Source organism: Falco peregrinus, chromosome 2 (genome assembly GCF_023634155.1).
Source record: "Falco peregrinus isolate bFalPer1 chromosome 2, bFalPer1.pri, whole genome shotgun sequence".
Lineage (NCBI taxonomy): Eukaryota > Metazoa > Chordata > Aves > Falconiformes > Falconidae > Falco > Falco peregrinus.
This window is the reverse complement of record NC_073722.1, coordinates 85,274,962-85,292,641: the sequence shown is the minus strand read 5'-3', so window position 1 is coordinate 85,292,641 and position 17,680 is coordinate 85,274,962. Positions and strand designations below refer to the sequence as shown.

At 40.3% G+C, this 17,680-nt stretch overlaps 1 protein-coding gene across 3 annotated transcripts in view; it reads left to right on the top strand.

The window, feature by feature from the left end:
- The window catches only part of GALNT9 (polypeptide N-acetylgalactosaminyltransferase 9), a 274,526-nt gene that overhangs the window by 140,549 nt on the left and 116,297 nt on the right, over nt 1–17,680 (top strand). For 2 of the 3 annotated variants that reach the window (XM_055796170.1, XM_005233300.4), the window contains one exon: nt 4,291–4,471. In XM_055796170.1, coding sequence (XP_055652145.1) covers nt 4,305–4,471 — 167 coding nt within the window. In that variant the 5' untranslated portion in view covers nt 4,291–4,304. Of the gene's footprint in view, nt 1–4,290; nt 4,472–17,680 lie in introns of those variants that run through there. The other variant, XM_027780752.2, reaches the window with a different exon arrangement.

Below are 17,680 nucleotides of genomic sequence, written 5' to 3'. Positions count from 1 at the left end.
AGATGATTCCAAATGATCAGCAAAAGAATTTCCACATTGCAGTTGTTCAAGGACATGGGCTTTATGAAGGGTCTAGTTTTCTGGGTTCTTTAACTTCTAATATGCCTGATTCGACTTCCTTTTAAAAAGGCCTGCTCGTGGGGTTTTTTTGGTTGTGTTGTGTGTGTGTGTTTGTTTTGAGGGAACCACTGACTTTTCTCTGAAACTCAACCCCCTTTTAAGGTACTATATATTGGGCAAATAAAACGGAGACATACAGCATCGCTGTTTCCTATTAGTGTCTCTTAAGTCTAAGACTGTATCATGCAGGAAGATTAGACTGCTGTGTTTTTCCTTTTGGGTGGGGAGAGATTTAGATTCTCAGACGTGTAATTTCTGTAATTACTTGAGCAAGAGCTAGTTGTCAGGCCAGGGATGGCAACATTAGGCCCTTCTGTTCTAATTTTGCAAAGGAAGAGATATTTAATAATAAAGCTAGTCAAAGTGCAAAATAGCCTCTCTAGAACAAAAGGGACAAATGTTAAATTTCCTTCAGAATGAAGCTCCTGAAAATGTTTTCAGAAATACCTAATGTGCATTGAAGTGTTTTACTTAGTAAGATAAAATAATTTCTGTTGTTTGAAATCGCTAACTGCAGCACAATTCTTGAAGAGTTTTAGTTGTGTCAACAGAATCTTGACTTTCTCGTTCTCCATTTTTCTTACAGAATATCATTTCATTAAAAATTTCAAATAGTCCTTAAATACCCCAAATATCATGATATCACACTTTTTGCTTATTCCTTTGCATTGACCCAGTTGGAGACATGATTATATCAGTCCCTAATTGTGAGCCTCCCTTGTGCTAGTTTCTCCCTGGCCCTGCAGAAGTGTAATACTGGCTGCAGGCTGATCATTTGATGCTAAGCCAGGGGCTTTATGGTGATTGCTGCAAGCAAGAATGGAAGGTTCTTAGACATTTTTGAACCAGTTTTAGTGGAAGAAAGATTTGGTAAATTTCTACATAGGAATGTGAGCAATAAAGAGTGGTTTGTGATGTATGAAGTAAATCTGTTCGGTTTCTAGGGGCAAGAATACTGTTTTACAAGAGATTTGTTGGGCTAACGATAGTTATTCATAGTAGGAATTCTTGGTGTGTTTGTACATTAATAGCAAACTGCAGGCTTTGTAACATTTGTAATAATTAAGATAAAACCGGTCAGGACTGCACTATAGAATGACAGCTGGTGTCGTAAGTCCTATCCAGGCTCACCATGCTCAGTTGTGTCTCTTAGGAAGCACCAGTGCTATGATTTGGATTTCTCTGCAAGTTAATTGCTACCAGTGTAAGTTAGCAGAAAATTTTGACTCATGAGCTAGCTCCTATTGACCAAAGTTTTGACAGCAGACACACAACTATTTTACCCTTTGCCTGAAAATACAGCTGGGCAGAGGTTCGTGTGGCCAGCCTAAGGTCACATTATAGACTTACCCCTCTACTTCTACAGAAAGGAGGAACATGGCTGAGACAAACATGCAAAAACTTTCTAAATGCTTCTGCACATACCTGAAGACAGTTTCATGAATTCAAGAATAATATGAGTCATGAATAAAAACTATATAGGTATTTGAAATAATTATAATAATCTTAGGAAACCTTTAGCTTGCTTTTTTGCAGTTGTTGCATTAGGTCTCTAGGATTTAGTGGCTTGTGCTGGTAACTCCTTGTGATTTTTTTTTTTTTTTTTTTTTTTTTTTTCCAGAAAGGTGATGAGCAGGAATAGGTGGTCTGCATCTTGCTGGGGCTCATCTCAGTCCAGCTGAACACATCACTTGCATTATCCTTGTACAGTTTGAGACAGGACATGAACACTTTCCTACTTGTATTCTGGGTTAGTCCATACATTTCTGAAGGAGGACATGTTTGGAAGACAATATAGCTGGCCTGGAAGGAAGAGTAGTCATTAAACAGTGGGAGGGCTCTGATTTGCATTACCAGGTGTTGGGGGATAAGTCACCAAAGGTGGTCCAAGATCCTAGTTTGGCCAGTGTGACTGAAGAGAGCTGTCTGCTGACACACTGTTCCTTTGCCTTGAGCATAACTTTAATTTTTCCTAGTATTTTGTTTCACTTAGGGCTTTGAAGAAGTTCATTATTGATTAAGCATCAGTATCAATCCCAGTAGCTCAGTTCTTTGGTCTTTTCTCTCTGTGTCCCAATAATAGAATACCCTAGAAAAGGATGCTGTTGTGAAGCTTTGTATTTCTACTTTCAGCTCATGGGTGCATGGCCTGTGGGATTTCTGCTCATGCCTCTGTTCGATCTCCCTTGCTAGTGAGAACCTGGAGTTCACCTCCCACATGCACCTATAATGAGACCACGGCTGCATCAGCCCCTTGTTCTCCCTTCTTTTCAACAACTCACTAGGCTTGAATGCTTGGAGCTGTCTGAATTTTTCAAAAGCATGGCCATGCCAAGAATATTTTTCTGTAGGGCATCCTTTTTTTTTTCTTCTATGCTCCCCCCTCGTGCTAAGACTCATGATTCACTCGGAGACAGTTGAGCATGTCAGTGCATGATGATGAGGAATATGAAGGCATCAAAGGACACACAAAAAAGCAAGGTCCATCCTGACTTGTGATCACTGATTGCAATATGAGGTATGCATTTTTGTAGGCAATGTCTGAAATTCAGTACCAAAATCCCTGTTACTGCAGGTACTCAGTCCTTATTTTGTTCAGACTCTTTGTTAGTGTTGCATTTAACCTTAGCACAGGATTTTCTCATAAGAACTGCAGTAGAAAAGGGTAACTTTAATCTCTCAGACCACTCACGAACCACTCTCTCTCTCTCTTCTGTCCTATAATTAAGCAGAGATGATGATGGAGCTATAACCAGTGAGGACAGTGTTAGCAATAAGGTGCAAGAGACGTTCCTTCATGAGGACTGAACTGTCCCAGACCTTGCTGTGACTTGGAGAAACTGGTCCCAGCTTTGTACTGCCTTGTGTGTTTTACTAGCAAATGTAGACAGTGTCTTTCTGTCTTTAATTGTTTAGTTGAAATAATGATATTTTCCTCCTGAAAAAATCTTAATTTGAAAAATGTTGAGCAGGTCAAACTAATTGATTTTCTCTCATTGTAGATTATTTGGAGGCTATTTGCACATCTCTGTATGGTATCCCCAAGACTATTATAAATAACTTTTTCACTTGTAATAGCTTGTTGATAGAATGATCATTTCGGAAAGGAAAGCTTTGACATCAAATGCAGGACATTTGATGAGCTTATTTATGAGAATTCAGCACCAAGTTAAATGCTTGTTGCCATGGAAGAGGTTTTTGGTGATGTGATCATATGGGCATTTTTAGTGTCGGTTTAGCTTAGTTTTACATGTATTTCTGAGTTGACCAGTAATAGAGCAATGAATGGAACCTATAAATGCATTGTTGACTGGCTAATATCTTTACGCTAACCAAGTGGGGCTAATTGTTCTAGCTTAATGTCCAGACTTTCTGATCCTATAAGCTGTTTAGAGCCGAGTATCCTATAAAACATACATATTTTGTTTGTCAAAGCTCTGAAGGACAGAGGAAATCTGGAGTAATTTCCAGGGGGAAGATGATGTCAGTTCCCTAATAGTTTTTGCACATCTTGGTGGGAACAGGCTGGGCGCAAGGTGTGTGGGTGAGTCCAAATGACCCATCTTTTGAGTCACATGGTGAAATTGGATTTACCCTGTACTTCCAGCATGGGAACCAAACCTCAACCATTCATTCAAGAGCTGCAGGTGGGTTTAGAGCAACTGAGCAGATGCCTCTGCTCCAACAACTATTCCAGAACTGACATTAATATGGAGTTAAATTGGCAGCTCTACATGTGGTAGAAATTCAACGTATCTCTCTTAAAATGAATGAAGCTATAATGGGCTATACTGGAAAAAGGCCTGCCCTCCAGTTCTTGTGAGGAAAATATATCTTAATTATCTTAAGGATAATTAGGCCTTTTGGAATATTTGGAAACAAGATTCCTATTTCCAGAGATTTATAGAGGGAAAAGGAGAAATTGTGAAAGCTGCTAATTGATTCTTTATAGTTTGCTCATTAATAGTTAAGCACTGATGCTACAAGATGTGTTGATGTGGTTTGAAAAGCTGAGGATAATTTCCAGTGTCATAGTCTTTCAGAGCTGAGCTTCATGGAAGTTCAGATCTTGTTGATCTAAAAATATCCTGTAGTCACAGAAGAGGTTAGATCAATTTCCTTTATATTAGTAATATGTTGGTTTTGGTGTTTTTTGTCTTTTTCATTTAGGTCTGGCAAAGCCCATGGGATTAGTTGAAGGTCCAGGAGGCCTGGGCCAGGGGGGAATGGCTGCTACCCTGAGAGATGATAGTCATGAATCGGAGACTAAGTATGAAGAATATGGTTATAATGCCCAACTCAGTGACAGGATATCACTGGACAGGTCCATCCCTGACTACAGACCAAAAAAGTAAGTTGAATTCCACATTATTATTAAGAATAAGTGACTGATTGTTTTTCTCTTGACCCATGGTGGCATTCTTCTCTTCACATCCCTTCCTGGTTAAAGTATGACAGCAGTTAGTCATATATATAACCCTGGTTTAGTGAAAATTAAAAAGACCAAATGCAGTGCGTGAAGTGCCATGTTAAATGCATAGCTAATTCTGTCAGTAATGCATTAATATGCAATTCAAGGCCTTAGATAAAAAATAAAAAGCACCAGGATATTGATGCTTCTTTTGTTTCCTTCACTTAAAAAAAGCCAGGTAGTCCCAGCTCAGCCAACCATCAGAGTTCGGAGCCTTAGTCTGTGCTTCTTGTAGTCATATGCAATGGAAAGCAGGGTGGTGGCAAGAAACACTTTGACACTGGTCACAAAAAACTCAAACATCAACTCAACTGCTTTTTCTTTAATTACATTTGATGTTCTTAACATAGTTTAGTTGGGGTTTACAGTGTGCTGAAACATGGACTAAGTGTTATCCACCGGGGTCCTATAATTGCAATAAGACTTTATTTTGGTTTTGGAATGTGCTTCTATTTTTATTCTAGTGGTATAGTCTTCACATGCCTGTGCTATGTTTGACGTTGCAATTATATGTTTAATGTTTGTACTGATTTATTATATTTTGTATTAAATGGCTTTCAAATCTTTCATATTTATGGAGTTATGTATCTTCCAGATGAGACATCCACACTGTCATCCTACAAATGACAATCAGTAATGTCTTAATGCAGAAGAGATCAGCAGCAATGCCTAGTTACTCTCAGGAGACAGCATTGAAAAGAATACTTAATTAATTTCTAATAATAATCTTCTGTTTTAAAAGACCCACTGGGGCTCAGAGGCAGAACTGAAAGTTAAATAAAAAAGTATCTTATTAAGTGGCGAGAAAAGTTTAACCAAGCAAAACATCTGTGCTCTATGAGCAGATTGCAATTGAATTAGGATTTTAGGCAGTTCAAGCTGCCAAAACCCAAATCCAGCAAAACAAAAATTCAGCTTAACTACAAATTTCATTAGCTGTGTTACGCATTAATCTAATCTCAGAAGTATTGACTCAGCAGTTGTATAGCAAGTGTCTGACAAAACAAAAGAAAACCTAGATAAGGGAAGTGGCAAAGAGAAAAATTTCTGCTGCTTTGATATCACATTTGATGCAAGTAGACTGACCTGTCCAATGGTCTCACCTCTCCATCTCTCTTGATGTGTCATAAAAATCCATCATGGAATTATTCTGGGGGAAAAATAGTCTTTAGTTATGCAAACATTTGAGTTGTGCATCAGATCTGGTCCAAGGACCCTTAAAATCAGTGTGAAGTTTTTCAAGTGAAAGTCAGAGAGGTTTGACCTGGCCTGTTATTAGCTGCTGCAGTCAGATGGATAATAAATGAGAATGTTCTACTAGGAAATACAAAAGCAAAGGTTGCAGAGCTTGAATCTAGCTTAGCAGCTGTCAGAAGCATGAGAGTATTTGCAATGCAGTGATGTTTCCCTTCAGATTATATTCTTCCACAGTTTTACTTGGAAGCTTTGATGAGTCATTCAGATAAGCTTTTTGACGTACTCATTTTAGGAATCTCATAAGGCCATGCTGCATGTTTAACTGAGTTTCTGAGAGAACTGCCTTCCTTGTGGTGTTTTGACACTTTTGAGGTGGTTCTAGTTAGGTCTGGATGCTGGAATTTAAACACTTGTCTCTAGGTGGTTATGAGTCACAGGAAAACCCTTCAGACTGAATTTGCTATGAAAAATGTGGGAAAGTTTAGAGAAGGTAGAAACTCTTACTATATGAAGAGTTTTATTCACTTGTATGGATGGAGAGCAGCCCTGAGGAGAAGGACTTGTGGGTGTTGGTTGATGAGAAGCTCAACATGACCCAGCAATGTGCGTTTGCAGCCCAGAAGGCCAACTGAAAGCCGGGCTGCATTGAAACAAGTCTAACCAGCAGGTTGAGGGAGGTGATTCTACCCCTCTGCTGTACTCTCAGGAGACCCCACCTGCAGTACTGCATTCAGCTCTGGGGCCCCCAAGATAAGAAGGACATGGACTTGTTGGAACAAGTCCAGAGATGATCTTTAAGGTCCCTTCCAACCCAAAGTATTCTGTGATTCTGTCAAATGAGCTCTTTGTCTGCCATTTGGTTGCCATTTTCTTTTAGAAATACCTGCTGTCCTCATGAACAGCATTTTTTTGTCTCTGATCCCTTCAAATGCACAGCTACTCGTATACAGTCTCTCTTGGGAGCTCTCACTCTAATGCTGAGAGGCCGTTTTCACTCCCTGCCCTGTCAGCCTCTTCTCACCCACCATACACACCACATCTGCTTACCTAACAGGTGATAGCTGTGACCACAGCCATGAGGCAAAGCTGAGCTGGCCTTTCTCTTTGGTTTAGACACTGTGCTTTAATCATATGTCGGGGAGAACTGAACCTTCAGATCTTTGAGACAGGCTTTGGGAAAACCACTCTTGTTTTGTCCAACTGTATTCTGACTTGCCTGATGATCTTGTCTCTCCATTTCTTGATAGTAGCTGTCATTGCTGTCGTGGTTTAACCCCGGCTGGTAATTAAGTACCACGCAGCTGCTCGCTTATTCCCCCCTCACCCAGAGGGATGGGGAGGACAGTTGGAAAGGAATGTAAAACTCAAGGGTTGAGATAAGAACAATTTAATAATTGAAATAGAGTAAGAGTGAAAGAACAATAATAACAATTATGACAATAACAGTTATGATGAAAGGGAGAAGGAAAAGAGTAAAATCCAGAGGGAAAGGAAGAAAGGAACACGTGGTTCACAGTGCAACTGCTCACCACCTGCTGACCGATGCCCGGCCAGTCCCCGAGCATCGACCCACCTGCCCTGGGCAACCCCCAGGTATATATACCGGGCATGATGCCCCATGGTATGGGATATCTCTTTGGCTGGTTCGGGTCAGCTGCCCTGGCTGTGTCCCCTCCCCCCCCCAATTCCTTGTGCCCCTCCAGCCTTTTTGCTAACAAGGTGTGAGGAACTGAAAAGTCTCACATCAAAGCCAAAACACAGCATTGCACTAGCTCCTAGGAAGATAATTGAGTCCATTCCAGCTGAAACCAGGACAATCACTAAGGCCTTGTCAGTCTGTGATTTCGATTCATGTAATTCCCAGAACTTTTCATTTTTAAAAAGTGAGAACTTACAATTTTTAAATTGAGAAGCATGGTGGAATTAACAGCCAAGGTCATGTATGAACCCATGGCCAGTCTATGAATAAAAGACTTACCTGGATTCGCATTCCCAAAGTATTAAACTGTGCTTTCTTCCCATTCTGGCTTCCATTTAAAGTGCTCAGATCTACATATTTTCACACACCAGTAGGTATTAAAGATATGAACCAGGAGAGTTTATACTCGTCTGCATTGCATAGACACGATTTATGAAAGTAAACATAATTTTGCTATGCAAATGTGGGACTTGTAATATTCCAGGCTTAGTTGTCTTTTTAACAGAAATTTGATAAGAAATATTATCTTTTAGTTCATTTTCTCTTTGAACTCTTCTTTATTGTTGTCCAGTATCTTATTCTGGTAGAATAAGCCTTTTGTTCCACCTGCTAGCATAGTTTCCTTAAACGTTCAGAAGTTTAATTGCTTTTCAGGAAGTATATTCATCCCCACACAGCAAATTAAAAAAATACGTTACACTACAGAGGTATGCAGTCAGACAGCGTGACCATGAAGGCTTCTAAATTGGAGTCACCTCCATGTCCCTCCACTGCAGTAACATCCGCAAGCCTCAGTGGGTAGTCCTGCTCTTGAGGTGATATTCCCATACACTCACATTGTGTTCCACTTTCCTACCTGCTGCTGCCAGTCCAGATATTCCTTTCAACTCAGAAGCCTTTTCTTTAAGATAGGAATCACTAAGTCAGTGCAGGAGACAACAGCAGGTTTTGTGCATGTTGTGTTTCTGTACCAAATCGAAGCAATGACAGCAAATAGCTTTGCTTGTAATTACAATTCACGCAATAATTATGAAATTATAGTTTGATCCTAATGTGGTGTAATAAATGTGTCTCAGCTTTTTCTTCTCAATATCAGAGCTATATAAATATATATCAGATATACAAATAATTCCAATATCTGAAGTTTTCAAGGGTTATGCCACCATGGAAAATACATTGCAGAGAGCTCAGGATGTTTAATGTCCTGATCTGTCTTCCCAGCAGTAAAGTATAAGCAGGACTTTCTAGCCCTGAATAACATACTGTTTCCTCTGTGCAGTGCAAGAAAGAGAAGCTTCTCTTGTAAGGAACAGATTATTTTTCCCTTGGAAGCACGCAGCTTAGCAAGACCTTGCTTTGTGGTTCTCTGGGAAAAGTGTTATTTTATAGTGATATATTATTGAATTAATTTCCATTTATGTTCTTCTATATTCAAAATGAGTGTTGTGATCACATAAACCTGAGTACTTAGTGGATATAAATCCAGTGTTGGCCAATGACTCACGTAAGTGTGCAGGACAGTGTAAGCACATGTATTTGTCTACCAGCATGAGTAGACATAGAATAGCCTTGCATTCTACTCATGGGAATGCTGTGAAATTGGCTGGGCTGTGTGCATGCCTGTCTTACCGTAATGTCAAAGGGTCAGTATTTGACCAAGTAGTCAAAAATAGATCTGGAGCAACACAGCTGAGATTTGGGTAGAGATCCCTCACATTTGAACAGAAATGCCCAGAGTCAGCCACCTAATCCCCTGCATAGTCTTCAAGTGGCTTAATTTTTTAGGACTACTGAGAATAGAGGAGAACAGGTTTAGCTGGGACATGCTGTATTGCTACAGTAGGCTTCAGGAATGGCGACAGCCATCCATCTACCCTTTTGGAGGCAATAACAGCCTTCACTGCTGCAAGTTCTAGCAAAAAAATGTCTGTGCTCCAGTAACAAAGGATCAGATTCAATTCTTCCCAATTGTGCATGAAGGCAGAGGTGCTACAGCCCCATATGACAGTAGATTTTGACTTTAGCAGAGATGAAGAATGCAGAAAAAGTGAGAATCTTAGAGGACTTCATTCAAAGGCAGGGGAAAAGGCCCACAAACTTACAAAAGCTGTTTTACAGTGTGGTATCCCGGAAAATTGGGAAGTGTCAACTAACCAGATGCTTTCAAACATAAGCATTGTCCCTCAGAATAACATCAATCCCCCTGTTCTTTCTGCTGCACAGACTGGATCACAAGGGGTTGAATTAGGTGGAACACCTGTAAATCTGGCATTTTCTAACTTTCTTTCACTTGACTTTGCAACTTAAATAACTTTTGGGGTTTCTTTAGATGCAGGACACATCCACACATACGCACACATATGCTTGTCAAAACCACTTGCTGTGATGCATTATGTATACTTTTGAGAAAAGTTAATATGATCCCAGAGCTTCCATAACAGCTAAATTGGCTTTTATAAGAAATTGTCGCTGCTTGTTGAGGATCTTTAATTTAACTGATCTTTTTTGTGCAACTTGATGCCAAGTGCATTGTGGCAGTTCAGTGATAACAATAACACTAATATATGGATTCAGTCTGCTGGCTCTATCAGCCAAAGATTTGTGTTATGGCCACGGATGTTTGTATTGAGAAAATTCAGCCCTTAAAGAAAAAACTTATTAATGCTGAGGCAACTCAAGTCTTTAGCCATAAAAAGCAGAGGAAACTAGGTCTCGAGGAAATTACTTTCATTTATTCAGTTCTTTTATAGAGGCGAGCATTTTCGTTGCTTGCACAATAGCGAAGGCATTGCATCTCGAGGGCTCTGAAGTGTAATTAATGGTTCACTCCACTTTATATCTAAGGAAAAGCTTTTTTAATTACCTATCAAAAGGGATTCTGGAATTGATCAAATAGTGCTATCAAGAGGGAAGACTTGGTAAATAGACCTCTGATTTGCTCATTCAAGGGTTTAATAACAGTAGTTACTATGAGGCCAGTAGCTGGAAAACAGCCTTTCTATAGAGGTTGTCCTCCCGTGGCCGGTGAGCTCAAGCCTTTTGTGAACACAGAATGCTCACCTTTAATTTTGACCCTTTCTTTTGGAGGTAGAGCTTTGTGAAGTCACTGTGATATCTAAGCTATCAGTCAGCAGCTCTCTCAAGCCAAATCATACATAGTTGCAAGTTCTGTGTCGCAACAGGAGAATTGGTGGTTTGGTACAACGGCCCCTGCCTGAGGCTGCCCAAGCAAGCAGCTCCTCTGCCCGTCTCTGTTGGATGGCCTTGCAGGAGCAGGGCAGGAAGGCAGATGGCTTTCAAAGAGCATCAGCTTTTGGATCAGTGGATTGGAGAGAACTAGACTTGGTATTACTTGATTTTCTCCACCTCTGCAGCTTGCTCTGCCTTGTGACCTGCTTTTCAAATCCTCTGGGGACACGGGGTATTCTTTGCACCACTTAGAAAAATGATACAAGAATCTCCAAATTAAAACAGACCCTTAGGATTCTTCCCAGGTTAACCAGAGTGCAACTTAATGAGGCCCTTTGCAAGGAATATTTGAACTGGAACAGACCCAGAGCTTTTCAAGAATCAGAATTTCTGATGGCCAGAAAATGGCAACTGAAAAAAAAAAAACCACCTAAAAATATTTTTATCAGACTAAGCATAGTCTGTGAAATGATTATTTATACAAAATGTTTAGAACAATAAAACAGTTAGTTTCCCATTAAAAAGTTAGCTTTAAAATATTGAATTTTCTATCACTAGCTTCTGACAATACTTTCAGCTTAATGCCAGGTCATAGTAAAGTGAAACATTAGTTGAAATTAAGCATTTCCTTTTTCAGCTGACAGTGTCTCACAATCACAGTACAGGCACAGTATTTTGATTTCAATTAGGCTTATTTTTTAATAGGACATTTTTTACACTTTTTTCACCCTCTCTCAATAAATCTAAAATAAAACATGCTAAAATTCTGAAGACCCCATTTCGGCCACTGTAATTGCACAAATGACGTAAGTTGAAGCAGAGAGAAGAAAACAAAGACAGAAAAGGATCAGACAGAATTACCTCAGGGCAACAGATTGGGATTGTTTATTAGAGGGAAATTGAGTAAGAGATGAAACTAACTGAAGTGTTTTAATTAGATCCCAAATCAATGTCCAGATGTGGAGTTTGAACAGTGCAAAGGGGGCATGTGTGTACACGCTCTGGAACTTTATATAGATCTGAACAAGCTCTGCCAAGTTACACAGGCTGGACGTTTTCCTCGGGCTGTGAATCCCCTACAAATAGCACAGGCGCCTTGGCGCACACATTATCCGTATGCACAATCGGTGGTACAGCTTCATCAAGATGGACTCCAGTTTGAGCTGACTTTTCTTCTTGCCCAAGAGCAGAAAGAGCTGGTGTGGACTGACTAAATCCCTGTGCTGCTTCCTCTGTGGAGAGCTGGGCTCTGACCAGCTACTGCACAATGTTTAGTGTTGTAATTCTGACACAGTTCATTTGGGATATCAGCTGACAACCTAAATTTGCTCATACTGCTGCCTCTGGGCCAGCTGTGCTTATTCGTGTATCCCTGTGTATGCCAAAGGCTTATCACTGCATTTTGGGAAGCATTTCTTATTTGGCTGTAAAGAGCTCAGGCTGGAACTGTGCAAAGGCCTCAAAGGAGGTGAAAAATCACCTGCTCTTTTGGTTGGGAAATGAAACTCCCTGTGAATCATAGGTACTGCCAGCCAGCCCCTGCGCTTTATACCCCAGTGCTCTGTATTTGTCATGAGCTGTCCAATATTGTCATGAATTGACCCTGTTTATGAAGGTACTGTAGGTCTTCTCCCAGCCTCCGCTGGAGCTCTGCTTGCTCTGCATAAATAATGATATATTAGTTGGAATGTGGGCTCAAACCTTTGTTTCCAAAATCCCAGGTCACTGTTGGGTATTTCACTAGTTATACAATGTTAAATTGCTCCAGTGAGAAGACTGACTGTGACTCTCTTTCCCAATACTAATAAAAAATTATTGAGAGACCTTCCAACCACTTTTTGGGGTCAGTATCAGGAAGATTCTCAGACTCATTTTGCTTGATCAACAGCAGTAGGGCCAGACCATGAGACTGCACCGGCTGCACTACACTGATACCTGCCTTCTGCTTTGGGGTCTGTAGGGATTGGTGACCCCACGGGGTTTGGGTAGACAGTACCAGCATTTTTTGCAGGACATGGCTCCTGAGCAGGGACTCCCCATGAACTGGATTCCACGCTAACAGCAGTGTCAGAAACATGGCAATATCCCACTTATTTCTGATATTCAACAGAAGTTTTCTCTGGCTTTTCCCATTGGATATGTTATTGATTCCCTTTTGTTTAGTGCTGGGCTTTCCAATTAAGTAGTGACTTTAATTATACCACAAAGTGCGTAATATAGATCTTGATTATTAACACTGGCCCATGGGATAATGAAAGGCAGACCAGCAAGGCTAAATTAAAAAGAATCATAAAAATGAACAACCTTTTCCAAAAACCCACCTTACATTCAAATGCAGTAATTTTTCTCTTGTTACATTTTTGCAGTGTCTTTGTGTATAGTAATTGTTGAAGACAAGTTCTGCATGAGTGTCAGCACTAATAAATGTAGATTTAGTGAAGGCTGAATTTGATTAACTAGGGAGCATGAAAAATAACTGATTGCAATGTTGTGTTTAAATGCAGTAAGACTGGAAGCCATTCCCTGCAATTTGTCTGCACCAGAACATACTCTTGAATACGTGAATAGTTTACCTAAGGTGGGTCGCATACCATTGACTAAAAATTATATAACTAATTTAAGGTGATCAACTTCACTGCCTTCATAGTCAATGGAGAAGGAGAGGAAAAAGACATGGTAGCACTGCTTACAAGGTGGAATGTCCTCTGGAGGGGTCTCTCTCAGGAACCTAGGGCAGCCAGCTTAAATAGGATTTCAGGTGAATCCAATTCAAAATGTTAAGTGCTCCAAGGCATACAGAAACAAGAGGGAATTTCTCTATTAGCAACACGTGTTAAAGAATGCCCTGCTGGCCCTGCTGACATGGGCAGCCTGGGAAAGGTCCCCACCCAGCAGCTATGGAGGCAAAACTGTGGATGCAGCAGTTTTCAGCTGGGAGAAAAAGAAAAGATTATCAAAGCCTTTGTGCATCCCTCCATTTTTCTTACAAATCGTAAGACTAAATGTGTCTTGTGTGACTTGCACGTTTGCAGCTGCCTTAAACAAAAGAGTATGCTTTGGAGACCATAGTAATTTTCTCACTTGAAGACAGAGCGCCACAATATTTTCATTGCAGAAGGAATATTTCCTCATTAAGAAATGCAATGGTGGGGTGCTGTCTTCAAATTGTGTATGCTGTTCTTTCACTGATGAGTACATATCTGTAATGCAGAAGCACTACTGAGGTCCAGCCATGACTTGCAGCTGTGCGTTGGCATTTTAAAGTTCCTTTCATTTCCCTTCCCTGGGCCCATGGCTGATTGTTGACTGCTATCACTTCCATGGAGAAAAGGGTATTCCTGTAAATTTCTGAACTGTCATGTTATGTTAACACTCCATGATATCACATCACAGGATAAAAAGAAGTAACAGAACAAGTCAGGGAATGAATTCAGCGTGGTATTTCTTTTCCTTTTATATTTCCTTACATGCATCTGTTACAGTACACCTGAGATCCTTCTTTTGGCATTGAAGGATTTCTTCTAATGGTTTGAGATGGTGTTCCCCTTTCCTTTCTTAAAACATGCATACAGATTTAGTTCTGCTGACAATGTGAGATACGTATTGGAGGTATCCAAATGCCTTTCTGATGTAACTTTAAAAATTAGCTAGTTTTCATTCCTGTTTTATTTGGATAGCTTGTATAGTGTAAGAAAGTCAAGGTTTCAGGTCAAATAACATGAAGGGGTTTTAGTAGTTGTTGTTTGTGTCTCTGCGATAAAAACATGAGCAGGCCAAAATGTCAGACAATTTACTCTTCTGTCTGAAATAAAACTGAATTGTGAACTCCAAGTTCATGCACTGTTTCATTTTAATAGTGTCAGTTCTTGCTTGTTTTGCCCATGTCTCCCATTTTGAGTGAATTTAGTGCTAATAAAAGTGAGAGACTCTTAAAACTAGTCAGAGCCAGAAGCACCTGACAGTTACAGGGTAGCTAAGCTCCCTGTCTTGTTTAGCTTGATCTAGACACTTGCCAAGGTTTAGTTCCTCTGAAACAGCACCTGCCAGTTAAGTTGTTTGATAGTTCTATGATGTTGAAGTATGTGTCCTCTATTTTCTGTTCCTCCAGCTTTCTGAAAAATTCTTGGCTTCTGTTGTATTGCTTCTAAGCCTTCTGCTGTGGTCTCAAACACAAGCCATAGTCAAACAAGGTCACCTTGCTGATGTAACTCCAGAGGAGGTCCAGGGATAGTTGCCTCCCAGGCAGCCTGTACACTCTTTTCCCTAGATTTCTAGCAAACCAACTGGCTGTCTTAATAAGAAATCACTGTGCAATTTTGGCCTGCATCCTTTTGGCCACAAGAAATCCTGCAGCAGCTGAATGTTCCCACCCGGAGACTTCTCTTGAAATATGGCAAAGCCCTGAGGAGCAGGAGCTCCAGCCTTGAGCCTTGTTGACTCCTTTGTAAAGCCAGCACTGGGGTGATGCCTGTTGTCTATTTCCTGGCTGTCCAGGCATGCTTAAATAACCCTTGAGGAGCGGGTGTCATGCAGCACATGTTACTAAGCTTCAGAAGTCCAAGGTGGTGAAAACCCCATTCTCTGCATACAGCACATCAGGGTGTAAAATGTGGTATTAAGTCAGATTCCTGATCTCTGTGGTTCTTCATGATTCTGTGCATTGAGAGGAATAGTCTTGTGAGCACTGGGGAAACTGAACTGGAAAATTTCATTTTTTTACACAAAACTTGTGGTGGAGATTTTAACAAGCCAAAGTATTGTAAAGGCAGGGTCACTGGGGAAACGCACAGTATGCTCTGTGTTTCTAGTATTTTTATTTTCATTCAGTGTGCAAGTTAATGCTCTGCCTTAGAAAGATGACTAGCTTAAATCTATAATTAATTAATATTTGAGGAAAAGTTAGTCTTTGCAAAGAAACTTGGTTATGAGGTGCGATTTCTTAAGTTAAGAGTCCTCTGTGTATTATTGTGACCACCTCTGGTATATAGATTAGCATATATATGAAAATAACGCTTGGAAAATGAATCAGTGTTTCTTATCTCCCCTCCCCAGAAAGAAAGCTGGAAGACCCTTGCTCAGCAGAAGGTTAACAGTAGTGACAGAAGAGAAGGCAAAATCATTCTCCATTTTCTGTAGAGAATTATGATATAGCTGATATGTTGGGTAGGGATCGCTTAAGCAATGACAAGAAGCCATTCAGTGGAGAAGAGCAGCAGAGCTGGCTACCCAGCACAAATACACATCTCTCCTTATATGTCTGAATTAAACAGAGAAAATGAGGACAATTGTCATGCAGACATCAGGCAAAATCCAAATCCCCTTGGTCTAAGATGTGCACCTACAATTTTTAGTGGTGATGGTGTGGCAGGATTTATCGGTGAGGCATTAAGCAGCTTTAAATTACAGGAGATTTCATATCTCTGTATTGCTTACAAACAAGATTCCCTGTTTCTCAGCTTCTAGAAATGAAGCCCTCTGGAGTTGCATTTTACCTGTGTGAGATGCCTTCAGGTTGTCAGATAGTTCCTTAATTAGTTTATTTTCTTCTTTGCTCCAAGGAATGAGTATATTACTTATTCTATGTTCCCAGACTTCTGTTAGTCTGCGTTTATGTATTTTGTCTTCAGAATGACCTAGCACTGGGCTAGCCTCTAGGGTAGTGTGAAACACACCTCTCTGGCAGAGACAGTAGCTCAGACTTGACTAATGGTAGAATATTAATAGCAGCAATAATAATTAAAACAGTGCACTAAAATACCCTTGGGTGCTGTTGCTAAGTTAGACTGTACCCCTAAAATTCCAGAGGAAAGGCATAAATTTTAGTAATTTCCATCCACAAAGTGAACAGTTGTCTCATTCAGCAACTGGAGTAAGCTTTCATCCCCGCTGCGGATGTTTCATTAGGACACAGTTCTCCCAGAGGGTCGTGGTGCAGTTTACATTAAACTCAAGATAAAAATGACATTGAAGCTTTGCTCCTGTACTTTCCACACTGCCTGAAAACAAATGCATGACCTACAGCTAGTTCATTGGCTTATTGCCTCGGTGTTATTAACCCACGTGTACCCACGAGACAGGGAATTTGTGTTCTGTTTGCTCATAGAGGAGCACTCAACTCCTTTGCCTGACAGCTCTGGGAATCTCTGGAAGCAGTGGGGGAAAAGTTTCTCTGAGTACAGGTTCGAGCAAATAGTGTCTGTAGATGAGGAATGAAGGGCAGGGCTGTGAGCACAGCCTCAGTCAGCTGGGCAGACTGGTAATGGCAATAATCTGTTCCCACAGTGTGGAGCACTCACTTCTGCATTGCTTTCTGATGGCAAATTAATTTCAATCTGCAAACCCTGAGAATGTGACTTCGAAAGTCTGTGCTCTGTAGGCAAGTAGGAAAAAACACCAGGTAATGTGGAGGGAAAAAGCAAATAGGCTCTCAGCAGACAGATCTTGACAGGAGCAGTGCAGGAGTGTTGAAGCGCTATGATGGCCATAGCTCCTCTGAGTCAGGGAGAGACGAGCGTGTGTCCTTGGCCCACTCAAATTCACAATCATACTTAGGTATGTTGCCTGGTCTAGGATGTGTGTCTAATTTCTGTCAGCCTCAGTAAAGAGTAAACATACGCTGACCTCCTTTTCTGAATCAAGATAAGAGCTCATAAATATAAAAAAATCCCCATACATTGAAGTGTTTTGCTGCTATGAAGTGTGCACCCTAGATCTTAGCTTTGCATTAGACAGTAAATGTGGCTGGATTTTTTTTTTAAAAAATTATTTCTAAATGTAACCAAAATTTAATTAAAATGCAAGGTTTTTTTTCTGAAGTGCCCAAAATAATTAGAAGGTAAGAAACTGTTGTTAACATTTAACTTCTAAATGCATGAAATTGTTGAATGCTATGCTATTCACCTCTAGCTAGCCTTTAATTTAAACAAAAGCTATAAAAGTGCAATTTGGCTTCAGTCCAATGAAGCACTTAAATATGTCCCTGGTTTTAAGTGTATGAGTAACCC